Source organism: Nicotiana tabacum, chromosome 8 (genome assembly GCF_000715075.1).
Source record: "Nicotiana tabacum cultivar K326 chromosome 8, ASM71507v2, whole genome shotgun sequence".
NCBI classification, from domain to species: Eukaryota; Viridiplantae; Streptophyta; class Magnoliopsida; order Solanales; family Solanaceae; genus Nicotiana; species Nicotiana tabacum.
The window spans coordinates 27991111-28005576 of record NC_134087.1 but is presented as its reverse complement, the minus strand read 5'-3'; the positions used below and the strand labels follow the sequence as shown (position 1 = coordinate 28005576).

The 14466-nt window shown below is 41.3% G+C and overlaps 1 protein-coding gene across 1 annotated transcript; it reads left to right on the top strand.

Moving 5' to 3' along the window:
- The first annotated feature begins 3755 nt into the window (after positions 1-3755).
- Positions 3756-10571, top strand: LOC107762533 (putative inorganic phosphate transporter 1-7). Its single transcript, XM_075220258.1, has 4 exons — positions 3756-3814; positions 8394-8521; positions 8782-9131; positions 9585-10571. The coding sequence occupies exons 1-4, from the start codon at positions 3756-3758 to the stop codon at positions 10569-10571; spliced, it is 1524 nt and encodes a 507-aa protein (XP_075076359.1).
- The last annotated feature ends 3895 nt before the right edge of the window (positions 10572-14466 follow it).

The following is a 14466-nucleotide window of genomic DNA, read 5'->3' as shown; positions in this document are numbered from 1 at the left end:
CCTCGTTCTGATTTTCGGATAGATTCAACGCGCGTGGAGGCCGATTCGAGTGGCAAAGGCGTCACGAAGTAGTATTTTCACTGGTTTGAGGTAAGTAACTATTGTAAATCTAGAACTGAGGGTACAAACCCCGGTATATGACATGTTTTGATAAATGCGGTGACGCACATACTAGGTGACGAGCGTGTGAGCGTGCACCGGTAGGGATTGTGACTTGATTCGCCCCTTGCGACTATTAAGTCGCGTATTTGATTTGGAATCTTATGATATTCTGTACTTTAGCTATTTATACTATTTTTTGGGTTGTATGCCATGTTTGGGGCCTTGTGCTGACCTGTTGATAACCTTCAGGGCATTTTACTGTTTTCCTCATTTTATTTGCTGAAAGCATATCCTCAGTCATGTTTTACCTGTTTAAAAGTTTAAAAACTAGTTTTATCACTCTACTTCTAATTGTGAGGACTGTTTGGGTCGAGTTCCCTAAGTTTTATTGTAATGCCCGAGAGGCTGTGAGGTTAGGGACTGAGAGAGGTTGAGAACCAAATAGTGAGCCTATTATATGTATATATTACGGATCGGGCCGCACGCCGCAACGATACTCATATGGATCGGGTTGCACGCCACAGTGGTTACTGTGATTTCTGTTATTATGAAATATTAAGGAGCTGAGTGCTGAGAGTGAGTACCGAGTGACGAGAGTTGAGTCACGAGTGACTGAGAGGCTGCTCGAGGGGCCATATTCTGGGTGATTGCTTGCCCGAGGGGCCCTGTTGTGATGTTTTCACTGATTTCACTCTCCTTTCTAATAAGGCGCAGTTGGATATATATATTGCTAAGTATCTAATTTCAAATGTTTTAAATTGGAAATGTTGATTTTATGAAGAAACTGATTTTAAACGGTAAAGTTGATCCGTTATTCTGTTGATTATTCAGTTATATGTTTTTGAATTGCTCATCACTACTTTCAGGCCTTATTTACCTTAGTTACTAATTGAGTTGGCATACTCACGTTACTCCCTACACCTTGTGTGAAGATCCAGGTGGTCGAGCGGCCGAGTGAGGGCTTTCAGCTGATTCAGCGTTGCTAGAGATTTTGAGGTAGCTGCATAGCATCCGCAACCCTGTTTTCTCCCTCCTATCTTGTTATCTTTCCGCATTTTCTAGACTATTGATGTAGTAGGTATTTAGGCTTGTATTAGAGTCTCTAGACTCGTGACACCAGATTAATGGGGCTGTGTAGTTTCCTGTTATTTTGACTTTCCGCATATCTTTTGTTGCTTTAACGCTTATAGTGAAATTTGGTATTTAAAACTTTTGTTAGAAAAATGGCTTAAATGTTAAAGGAAAAAGGGTTATGGTTAATTGATTAGTTGGCTTGCCTAGTAGTGTGATAGGAGCCATCACGACCGGTATTTGGGGTCGTGACAAGTTGGTATCAGTGCCTAGGTTACATAGGTCTCGCGAGTCATGAGCCGGTTTAGTAGAGTCCCACGGATTACTACAGAGACATCTGTATTTATCCTCGAGAGGCTGCAGAACATTTAGGAAAATTTTTCATATTCTTGAAATTCTTGTCTTGCGAACTTGTTGATCTGAATACTAAACTTCTATTATTCCATTCTTTCATAGATGGTGAGGACACGAGCTACCGGGCTGAGTGGACGACCACCAGTTCCACTAGTTGGGGTCACCAGAGGCTAAGGACGTGGTCGAGGCCTTGGTAGGGGTAGAGCAGTTAGGGCAGCACCTGCAGATCCACCAGCTACCCCAGTTCAGGATCAGGTCCCAGTTGTGGACGCTACAACAGCACCAGCTGTGCCCATTGTGATTCCAGGCCTTCAGAAGGCTTTAGCTCAGATCTTATAAGTGTGTACCAGTTTGGCTCAGGCAATTTTAGTTACTACAGCCGCAGCTACTTCTCAGGCTGGGGGAGGCACCCAGAATCCCGTTGCTCGCACACCTGAGCAGGTTATGTAGGGACTCCAGACACCGGGGGCGCCTCCAGCCTAGCCGGTTGCACCAGCTCAGGAGTTTGTGGTACCAGTTATGCCGGACGACGAGCAGCATCGACTTGAGAGGTTTGGTAGACTCTAGCCTCCGACATTCGGTGATGCAGAAGACGAGGATGCCCAGGGTTTCTTGGATAAGTGCCAGAGGATGTTTCGTACAGCAGGGATTTTATAGACCAGTGGTATGACATTTACCACCTTTCAGTTTTCTAGGGCTGTATTCACTTGGTGGAAGGCGTATGAGAGGTGTAGGCCTGTTGGTGCAGCTCCCCTTACTTGGCAGCAGTTCTCTATTTTCTTTCTGGAGAAGTATGTACCACAGTCTCGCTGAGAAAAGCTGCGTAGGCAGTTCGAGTAGTTGCATTAGGGAGAGATGACTGTGACGCAGTATGAGATACAGTTCTCTGAGTTAGCCTGTCATGCGGTTTGGTTGGTTCCCATAAATCGAGAGAGGATTATGAGGTTTGTTAATGGTCTCACATATCAGCTTTGGATTCTCATGACTAGGGAGAGGGTGACAGGTGCCACTTTCGAGGAGGTTGTTGATATCGCCTATGAGATTGAGTCGGTTCGCCGTCAGGAGCAAGAGGAGAGAGAGGACAAGAAGCCTCGGGGGTCTGGTAGCTTCAGCAGTGCTCCTTCGAGCGGTCAGTTCCAGTAGGGTAGAGGCCGTCCCTTCAGGCAGGCTCATTCAGCTCGCCTAGGGTATCGTGGGGTATCATCGGGTCATGGTTCTCATCAGGGCTACTCATCACTCAGTGCCCTCCTAGCCTAGAGTTCGTCCCTTGCTCCATCAGTGCAGGGTTCTTCCATGCGAGGTCCTTCTACTGGTCACTACGGTGCCAGGGGTTCCCTTCAGTCCCCATCTCCAGCACTAGGGAGTTGGTATGAGTGTGGAGAGTTTCGGCATCTGAGGAGGTAGTGTCCTCGCCTTCGTGATAGCCAGTCTCAGCAGAGGGATCAACCCTTGAACTTCTACTCCAGTTACTTCACCACCCGCCCAGCCAGCTAGGGGTGGAGGTCAGTCAGCCAGGGGTCGCCCTAGAGGGGGAGGTCGATCAGGTGGTGGTCAAGCCCGTTTCTATGCTCTTCCGAGTAGATCAGATGTTGTTGCTTCAAATGCCGTGATTTCAAGTATTGTTTCAGTCTACCACAGAGATGCCTCTATATTATTTTGACCCCGGTTCCACCTTTTCTTATGTGTCATCATACTTTGCATGTTATCTAGATACGCCCCGTGAGTCTTTTGTTTCACTTGTTCATGTATCTACTCTAGTGGGCGATACTGTCGTCGTAGACCATGTATACCGGTCGTCTGTGGTGACTATTAGGGGTCTGGAGACCCGAGTGGATCTTTTATTATTGTGTATGGTGAATTTCGATATCATTTTGGGCATGGACTGGTTATCTCCGTGTCATGTTATTCTTGACTGTCATGCCAAGGCAGTCACATTAGCTATACCGGGTGTGCCATGGATCGAGTGGCGAGGTGTGACTGATCATGTTCCTAGTAGAGTGATCTCGTTCTTGAAAGACCAACTTATAGTTTGGAAGGGATGTCTTTCGTATCTAGCCTTTGTAAGGGATGTCGGAGCTGAGGCTCCCAGTATTGATTTTGTCCTAGTTGTGAGGGATTTTACCGATGTGTTTCCTGTAGACCTGCTAGGAATGCCATCGGATAGGGATATTGATTTTGGTATTGACCTGGTGCCGGACACTCAGCCCATTTCTATTCCTCTGTATTGTATGGCACCAGCGGAGTTGAAGGAACTAAAAGGACAGCTTCAGGAGCTCCTTGATAAGAGGTTCATTCGTCCTAGTGTATCACCTTGGGGTACGCCGGTTCTATTTGTGAAGAAGAAGGATGACACTATGAGGATGTGCATTGATTATAGGCAATTGAACAAGGTAACAGTTAGGAACAAGTATCATTTGCCTCGCATTGAGGATTTATTCGACCAGCTTCAGGGAGCGAGGGTGTTCTCCAAGATTTATCTCCGTTCAGGTTATCACCAGTTGAAAATTAGGGACTCGGATATTCTTAAGATAGCTTTCAGGACCCGATATGGCCATTATTAGTTCTTGGTGATGTCTTTCAGGCTGACCAATGCCCCAGCAATGTTCATGCATTTGATGAACATCGTGTTCCGGCCTTATCTTGACTCGTTTGTCATAATCTTCATTGATGATATTCTGGTGTATTTGCGTAGTCAGAAGGAACACACAGAGAATTTGAGAGTTGTGTTGCAGAGATTGAGGGAGGGGAAGCTTTATGCAAAATTCTCCAAGTGTGAGATTTGTCTCAGTTCATTGACTTTCTTAGGTCACGTGGTGTCCAACGAGGGTATTCAGGTTGATCCGAAGAAAATAGAGGCGGTTTAGAGTTGGCCCAGACCATCCTCAGCCACAGAGATTCGCAACTTTCTTGGCTTGACAAGCTATTATCGCCGGTTTGTTCAGGTATTCTCATCTATTGCATCGCCCTTGACCAAGTTGACTCAGAAGGGTGATTCATTTGTATAGTCGGACGAGTGTGAGGAGAGTTTTCAGAAGCTCAAGACAGATTTAACCACAACTCTAGTGCTAGTTTTGCAATCAGCTTCAGGTTTATATACTGTGTATTATGATGCTTCGAGAGTTGGGATTGGTTGTGTGTTGATGCAGGAGGGTAGAGTTATTGCTTATGCTTCTCATCAGTTGAAGTCCCATGAGAAGAACTACCACATTCATGATTTGGAGTTGGCTTCCATAGTTCACGCGTTAAAGATTTGGAGGCATTACTTGTATGGTGTGTCTTGTGAGGTGTTTACTGATCATCGTAGCCTCCAGCACTTGTTCAAACCGAAGGATCTCAATTTGAGGCAGCGGAGATGGTTAGAGTTGTTTAAGGATTATGATATCACTATATTGTATCATCCGAGAAAGGCCAATGTGGTGGCCGATGCTTTGAGCCGAAAGGCAGTGAGTATGGGGAGTTTGGCATATATCCCAGTTGGGGAGAGACTTCTTGCAGTTGATGTTCAGGCCTTGGCCAACCAGTTCGTGAGGTTAGATATTTCGGAGCCCAGTCGGGTATTGGCTTGTGTGGTTTCTCAGTCTTCCTTATATGATCGCATCAGAGAGCGTCAGTATGATGATCCACACTTGTTTGTCCTTAAGAACAGAGTTCAACATGACAAAGTTAGAGATGTGGCCATTGGAAATGATGGGGTGTTGAGGATGCAGGGCCGGATTTGTGTGCCCAATGTGGATGGTCTTCGGGAGTTGATTCTGGAGGAGGCCCATAGCTCGCAGTATTCCATTCATTTGGGTTCCACGAAGATGTATCAGGATTTGAGGCAGCACTATTGTTGGAGAAGAATGAAGAAAAACAAGTGGGATTTGTAGCTCGGTGTCTCGATTGTCAGTAGGTGAAATATGAGCATCAGAGACCGGGTGGCTTGCTATAGCAAATGGATATTCCCGAGTGGAAGTGGGAGAGGATCGCTATGGATTTTGTTGTTGGACTTCCGCGGACTTTGAGGAAGTTCGATGCTATTTGGGTGATTGTGGATCGGCTGACCAAATCCGCACACTTCATTCCAGTGTATACTACCTATTCTTCAGAGCGGTTGGCAGAGATCTATATCCGGGAGATTGTTCGATTGCATGGTGTCCCGGTTTCCATCATTTCAGATAGAGGCACTCAGTTTACTTCGCAGTTCTGGAGGTCTGTGTAGTGAGAGTTGGGTACTTAGGTTGAGTTGAGCACATCTTTTCATCCTCAGATGAACGGGCAATCCGAGCGCACTATTTAGATATTGGAGAACATGTTGCATGCCCGTGTCATTGATTTGGAGGGTCATGGGATCAGTTTCTACCACTTGTAGAGTTTGCTTATAACAACAGCTACCAGTCAAGTATTCAGATGGCTCCATTTGAGGCTTTGTATGGGAGGCGATGTAGATCTCCAGTTGGTTGGTTCGAGTCCGGTGAGGCTAGGATATTGGGGACTGATTTGGTGCAGGATGCTTTGGAGAAGGTGAAGGTGATTCAGGAGAGGCTTCATATAGCGCAGTCGAGGCAAAAGAGTTATGCTGACAGGAAGGTTTGAGATGTGTCCTACATGGTTGGTGAGAAGGTTTTACTGAAGGTTTCGCCCGTGAAGGGTGTTATGAGATTCGGGAAGAAAGGGAAATTGAGTCCTCGGTTCATTGGGCCTTTTGAGGTGCTTCAGAGGATTGGGGAGGTGGATTATGAGCTTGCTTTTCCACCCATCTTGTCAAGTATGCTCTGGTATTCCATGTTTCTATGCTCCGGAAATACATTGGGGATCTGTCTCATGTTTTGGATTTCAGCACGATTCAGTTAGATGATGATTTGACTTATGATGTGGAGCCAGTAACTATTTTGGGTCGTCATGTTCGAAAGTTGAAGTCAAAGGATATAGCTTCAATGAAAGTGCAGTGGAGAGGTCGGCCCATGGAAGAGGCTACCTGGGAGACCGAGCAGGCGATGCGAAGTAGATATCCTCACCTGTTTGAGGCTTCGGGTATGTTTCTTGACTCGTTCGAGGACGAACATTTGTTTAAGTTGGGGAGGATATGACGATCTGGCCAGTCGTCTCATGAGTTACTGCTTTATTTTCCCCATTTCTGCTTCTTTATGCTTTTTTTATCCATGTTATGTGGTCTCGGGTTGGTCGGATCGAATCCGGAATGAATTTGGTAAGGTTTGAGACACTTAGTCTCTTTTGAGGAAGCTTAAGTTGGAAAAATCAACCGGATGTTGACTTCTGTGTTAGAGGGCTCAGATGTGAGTTCTGATGGTTCGGTTAGCTTCGGGAGGTGATTTGTGAATTAGGAGTGTGATCGGAATGGGTTTTTGAGGTTCGGAGTAGGTTTAGGCTTGAATTGCTGAAGTTGAGATTTTGGCGATTTCCGGTTGGTAGGCGAGATTTTGATATAGGGATCGGCATGGAATTCGCAGTAGTTTCGTTGGGTCATTTGGGATGTGTATGCAAATTTGCAAGTCATTCGGATGTGGTTTGGTTGGGTTTTTGATCAAAGCGAAATTTGGATGATTTTAGAAAGTTTGGCTTGAATTCGATGTGTTTTGGGTGATTTGATATTGTTTGAGGTGTTTTGATGATTGGAACAAGTTTAAATAAGGTATTAGGATATGTTGGTGCTTTTGGTTGAGGTCCCGGGGGCCTCGGGGTAATTTCGGATGATTAACGGAGAGGTTTGAGACTTGTGAAGTTGCAAATTTTTGCTGCTTCTGGTGTTTCCACACCTACGGATTTTGGACCGCAGATGCGGACAAGGTGATTGCAGAAGCGGCTAAATTCCTGGGAGGCAGTAACCGCAGATGCGGTTGTAGGGACCGCACCTGCGAAGGCGCAGCTACGTAATTGGCATTGCAGATGCCGTTTTGGCTGAGTTAAATGAAATCCGCAGAAGCGGCTCATTGACCGCAAATGCGGTACCACAGATGCGGTTGAAGTAACCCAGCTGCGGAAATGACTGGGGTCAGAATGTTATATTTTCGCCTTCGCGATTTTCAGAGGGTTTCTTTACATGTAAGCACGAATTTTGGAGGTTTGGGCAATTTCGAAGAGAGAAATCAAGGAGACTTCATTAAGGTAAGGATTTTGGACCTAAAACTCATTTCTATGATAGTATTTCATGGATTAAGGCTGTAATTAAAGGAATTAAAGGGCTAAAAATTGGGGATTAGGGCTTGAGTTTAAGAGACCTTTAAATAGGGATTTGAGGGGTCATTTGGACTCCGAACTTAGTGTTCTTGATATGTATAGACTCGTAGGAGGATAAGGATTCCGTTGATGTAAAAATTATCGAATTCCGAGATGTGGTCCCGGGGGTCGGGTTTTGGTAATTTCGGGATTCTTGGTATTATTTGATTGTTTTCGCTTGGGCTTCGTTCCCTTGGCATATTTTGACGTCCTCATTCTGATTTTTGGATAGATTCAACAATCGTGGAGGCCAATACGAGGGGCAAAGGCATCACGAAGTAGTATTTTCACCGGTTTGAGGTAAGTAAACATTGTAAATCTGGAACTGAGGTTACAAACCTCGGTATTTGACTTGTTTTGATAAATGCGGTGACGCACATGCTAGATGACGAGCGTATGAGCGTGCACTGGTAGGGATTGTGACTTGGTCCGTCCCGTAGCGACTATTAAGTCGCGTATTTGATTTGGAACCTTATGATATTCCGTAATTTAGCTATTTATACTATTTTTTGGGTTGTATGCCATGTTTGAGGCCTTGTGCGGACCTGTTGAGACCCTTCGAGGAATTTTACTGTTTTTCCTCACTTTATTTGCTGAAAGCATATCCTCAGTCATGTAATTAACCTTAAATTTAGAGATAAAAGTTAAAGATCTTCCAAATGTACTAAATTACTAGGCCGAATTTACTATCATGTTGACGGCTCTCCAAAACCTGGATCTTTACCTCCTGGTGTTTCAGCAGCTGTTAATGGAGTTGCATTTTTTGGAACCCTTACAGGTAAGGCCGGAATATGTAGCTTACATTTACTGTATTTATACTGGAAATCAGAATTAAACGAGCTTTTATCCTACTTTCCACACGAGATTTCTGTTGTTCTCGTTGAGTCATCTTAGGACCCCTGTATTACCTTTCAACAGGGCATTCAACTAGATTCAGTATTTTTTATACATATCATAAAGTTTCAATCAATATGAAATTTGGAACAGGTCGAACCCATTAAATTTAAATCTTGGATGTGTTCTGAAATGCAAATGCAGGGCAACTCTTTTTTGGATGGCTTGGTGACAAATTGGGCAGGAAAAAAGTCTATGGCATAACATTAATGCTCATGAGTCTATGTTCCATTGGTTCTGGTCTTTCTTTTGGTAGAGAACCAAAGACAGTGTTAGCCACACTTTGCTTCTTCAGATTCTGGCTAGGATTTGGTATTGGTGGTGATTACCCTCTTTCAGCTACCATTATGTCTGAATATGCCAATAAAAAGACAAGGGGTGCTTTTATTGATGCTGTTTTCGCTATGCAAGGATTCGGTATTCTGGGTGGAGGAATCTTTGCCATCCTGGTCTCTGCAATATTCGAAGCCCGATTTAAGGCTCCTCCATACAAAGTACGATGTGTTTGAATTTTATCGTATTTAACCTGAAAATATAAACAACCTAACATAAATGCTTATATGACTTTAGGATCGTGGAATTTTATGATTTTCATAGCATTGAAGACCTAACTAGGAAAATGTTGGGCTAAAACTACCTGTAGATACTCTTACCAACAGAAAACATACCTGAATTAATCCATCAGAGTTTCTTGAACAGTAAAGGGCAGTCCGGTGCACTAAGCTTCCGCTAAACATGGGGTCCGAGGATGTATGCAACCTTACCTATATTTCTGCAAAGTTTCCACGGCTCGAACCCGTGACCTAAACACTGTTGAGTAGAAATCACTATCAATTTTGATCGTTTTAGAGATCTTGTTTCTCTCAACATATAGCTAATAGGAATTTAGCCAATTTATAATAATTAAACCAAAGTAATTAATGGTTTACTTGTGTAATTTCTAACAGGTTGATTCAGTTGGTTCAATTGTTCCACAAGCAGACTATGTTTGGAGAATTATATTAATGGTTGGAGCATTTCCTGCAATTCTCACTTACTATTGGAGAACAAAGATGCCAGAAACTGCTCGTTACACTGCCTTAGTTGCCAAGAATGTAAAGCAAGCAACTGCAGATATGGAAAAAGTAATGCAAGTTGATATTGAAACAGAACAAAAAGAAGAGCCTAAAATTGCTGTTACAACTAGAGGAAAATCAGGCAATGATTTTGGTTTATTTTCTAAAGAATTTCTTCGTCGACATGGACTTCATTTACTTGGCACAACAAGTACATGGTTTCTTCTTGATATTGCATTTTATAGCCAAAATTTGTTCCAAAAAGATATCTTTAGCGCAATCGGATGGATTCCTCCTGCCAATACTATGAATGCAATTCAAGAAGTTTTCAAAATTGCTAGAGCACAAACACTTATTGCTCTATGTAGTACAGTGCCAGGGTATTGGTTCACAGTCTTTTTAATTGATAGAATTGGGAGGTTTACTATTCAATTACTTGGTTTCTCTATGATGACAGCATTCATGTTTGCTTTAGCCATTCCTTATAACCATTGGACTCAACCCAACAATCGTATCGGATTCGTTGTCCTATACTCATTGACATTTTTTTTCGCGAACTTTGGACCTAACTCGACCACATTTGTCGTGCCAGCTGAGATATTTCCAGCTAGATTACGTTCCACATGTCATGGAATATCGGCTGCAGCAGGAAAATTAGGGGCAATGGTTGGTGCTTTCGGGTTTTTATATTTGGCTCAGCCACAAGATAAGAGTAAGGTTGATGAAGGGTACACTGCTGGTATAGGAGTGAAGAATTCTCTTATTGTGTTGGGATTTGTTAATCTTTTGGGTACATTGTTTACTTTCTTGGTTCCTGAATCTAACGGGAAATCTCTTGAAGAAATGTCAAGGGAAAATGATGATGCAGATGAAGCTTAAGCAAAATAGGATTAGATAGATAGAGTTTTTAGGGAAAACTTGTTTCTCTTTTTGGTGCTTTTTTTTTCTCTACATAGTTTTCAGCTATTATATTTTTATTTTGTTACACTCTAGGTAGTGGTTGTTACTCTCTTTTATGTAGGATCATACTTTAAGTTCCGGTATCAGTTATAAATTACTCTAGCCGTTCTACTTGTTATGTTTTGCTTTTCGAGAGTCAAACTACATAAATTTTGACTAATATTTTAATTAACATGTATTTTTTCACCATATTAATATGAGACGAATAGCAAATTATACTAGTACTTTTGGTATAGTTTCCGAATATATAAATGTTAATATTAAACTATTAAGAAGAGAGTAAATGTGTAATTGCAATAGTTTCAAAGTTACTATGATATGTACTATATAAAATCATAGAAAAATCTTGCATTAACAAATCACAATATAAAAAAAAGGTGAACTTTTTGTTCCATGGGGCCATCAATTAAGATTGCATCTACTATTCTTTTTAGGTAATTAACATTTTTGTTTAATCACCAATAATCTTTACAATTCATAGCCTGCTTTATAACTCAGCAGTTATATCTATCAGAAACTCAAAGAAACAATCTCAAACCTACATACTATGTCTAATGAAATATAAAATGTTGAACTAAACTACTAATTCCTTTGGTAGCTCTCACATTACATATGTAGGCTATTTCTCTAGCTATGTTATCAACACTTCTGCTTCTCTGTTGAAATATTCTCATATTCCTTTCAATCCAAACACTATGTGTAACCTCTGCATACACCATTCGGTACAAATGAGCTTCATAAGATCTGCCTTTAGCACTTTGTATCATCCATTGTTGATGTTGCACCCAGTTATCTCGAACTACATCATGTCTTTGCATCTAGTGTAAAACCTTCTGCCACACTGCCTTAGTAAAGAGGCATTTCACAAACAGATGGTCTCTAGTTTCATCATGAAGCTGACATAGAGAACATTTTGAATCCATAGTTACCCCCCATTTGATCAATCTATCTGCAGTTAAAAGTCTCTCATGCAAATGTAGCCACATTGTGAATATGGCTTTAGGTCTAGCTTTGATTTAAAACATCATACACTTCCAGTTGACTCTAGGCCTATTTCTCAGTAGCTGAATGTAAAACTGTCTAACCATGCTCTTTTTGGTTTGCTGTTTATGTTGTACTTGTTGTAGGACTGTTCTGGCACTCAGTACCTGTCTGACCATCCAGCTTGCCTCTTGTAGGATTGCCATGTCTTCTAGTCTCTTATCTTTGATGTAAAATATGTGAATCCACGTGATCCACAGTCTGTCTTGCTTACTTGCTACATCCCAACAGAGTTTTGATGTAGCTGCCCTATTCCATACTTATAGATTAATCAAACCGAAGCCCCCACTTGACTTAGGTGTGCACATCCGACTCCAAGCCACCAAGACTTTTTTGTAATGGTATTGATCTCAGACCAAATATAACTCCTGCAGTAGGCCTCTATCATCTTCATAACTTTTGCAGGCAAGTTGAATAGCTGTGACCAATAGGATTGAATATCAAATAGGACAGTTTGGACCAACTGCACTCTTCCAGCATATGAAAGCTTCTTTGCAGTCCATGAGGATATCCTTGCTACTATCTTTTCTATCAGAGGATACCATTGTATCAGAGAAAGTTTCTTGGTAGCAAGAGGAATACCAAGATACTTAAATGGTAACTCTCCAGTTGTGTAGCCCAATTTTTGAATAATCTCTAACTTGGTACTCTGTTGAACTCCTCCAAAATACAGTAAACTCTTCTTCAAATTTGCTTGTAAACCAAAGACCTGAGAGAAATGGTTGAAACATTCATGAATATGAGAGATAGAGTTTAGATCACCTCTAGTAAATAGCAAAAGATCATCTGCATAGCTTAGGTGAGTAATCCCTAACTTTGCACACCTGGGGTGGAACTTGAAACTTTTTACCTCCTTTAGTTTGTTGAGACTTCTACTAAGATACTCAATTAAAATTGCAAACAGGAAAGGAGAGATGGGATCTCCCTGTCTTAGACTCTTAGCAGCATCAAATGGTGGGGTAGGCTCTCCATTGAACATGACAATGTAGTTGACAGTTGTTACACACTCCATTATCCAGTTCACAAACCTTGCTGGGAATACCATTTCAATCATAACTTGCTACAAAAAACTCCATTCAACAGAATCATAAGATTTTTGAAGGTCAATCTTGATCATGCACCTAGCAGAAATATTTTTCCTTGTGTAACCTTTAACTAGCTCATGAGCTAGTATAATGTTATTTGTTATCCTCCTACCAGGTATGAAACCAGCTTGATCTTCACTTATTACTGATGCAATAACTTGTTGAATTCTGCCAGCTAAGACTTTAGAGATCCGTTTATACAACATAGAGCAACAAGCAATAGGTCTGTAGTCTTTTATTGTACTAAGATTAGCCAGTTTAGGAACCAATGTGATAGAAGTACAATTCACAGCTTTATATAATTTCTCAGTACTGAAGAATATCTTGGCTAACTTCATTTTTAATAATCACCGATGCCTTCTTGAAGAAATAAGAATTGTAGCCATCAATTCCTGGTGCTTTGTCACTATCAATAGCACATAATCCAGTATAAATCTCTTTGTCAGTAACCTCAGCACATAGAGCAAGTTTCTGTTATTGTGATAATATTGGGCAATTCTTCATAATCACTTTATTTATGGCAGGAAGAGAGTAGGATGCTGATTCGATTAAAGACTTATAGAATTCCACCACTTCTTGCTTTATGCTTTCTGGATGAATAAGCTTATCTCCTGTAATTGACACAAGTTCATTTACTTATTTTCTCTGGCTTCTTTCTTTCATAACAACTACAAAATACTTTGTATTTGAATCTCCCAGTTTGATCCACTTAGTTCTTGCTTTCTGCCTTAATACACTTTCTTCAATAAGAGACTATTTTTCTAAACTCTGCAACAAGCTTTTCTCTTCTTCAATCAGAGAGTCATTGTATGCTGCATTGATCTTCTGCTGCACCTCCTCTAAGCTTATTTTGGCATGCTCAATCTTCATACTAATAGTTCTAAAGTGTTCAATATTTAGAGTCCTGAAAAAAGGCCTTAGTTCCTTCAGTTTTACCCAGATGTTCTTCATTTTGCCCTTAGTATATGATTGATTCCAGACTCTTTCTACAATGGATATAAAACTGTCATGATCTGCTCATACATTAAAGAATCTGAAAGGTATTTTACCAGGTTTAGAAGCTGAGTGAAGAGTAATCAACATTGGACTATGATCAGATATATATATGGCAATCCATACTCAGTGATCACATGACCCCACTACATTATCCACTCATAATTGCCAAAAGCTCTGTCAATCCTGCTGCTGATCCTTTCTGCAGCATATTGCTTGTTAGACCATGTGCAATAATCATATGTCCATGCTAGCTCATTTAAAGATAGAGTAGTTACACAATCAGCAAAGTCCTACAATTCTATTTAAGTAATAGGGTTACCCATCAGCCTATCATTAGTATATAGAACTACATTGAAATTCCCACATAACAACCATCATTTTGTGATTCCTGCTGCAATGCTCTTCAAGCCATTCCATAACTACTTCATTTGTTCTATAGTATTGTATCCATATATAGATGTAACTGCACAATCAACTATCCCCACCCTATCTTGTACCAAACAGTGTATAAATTGAGTTGCAACACTTAGGATAGTAACATTGTACCACTGAGAATCCCAAGTAAACCATATCCTTCCATTTAAAGCATCTTGATAGTTGGTAGCATAGTTCTATCCTGGTATTATTTTTGTTATAATTCTGCTAGCATTGTGTTCCTTAACTCTTGTTTGCACTATAACTGCTAACTTTAT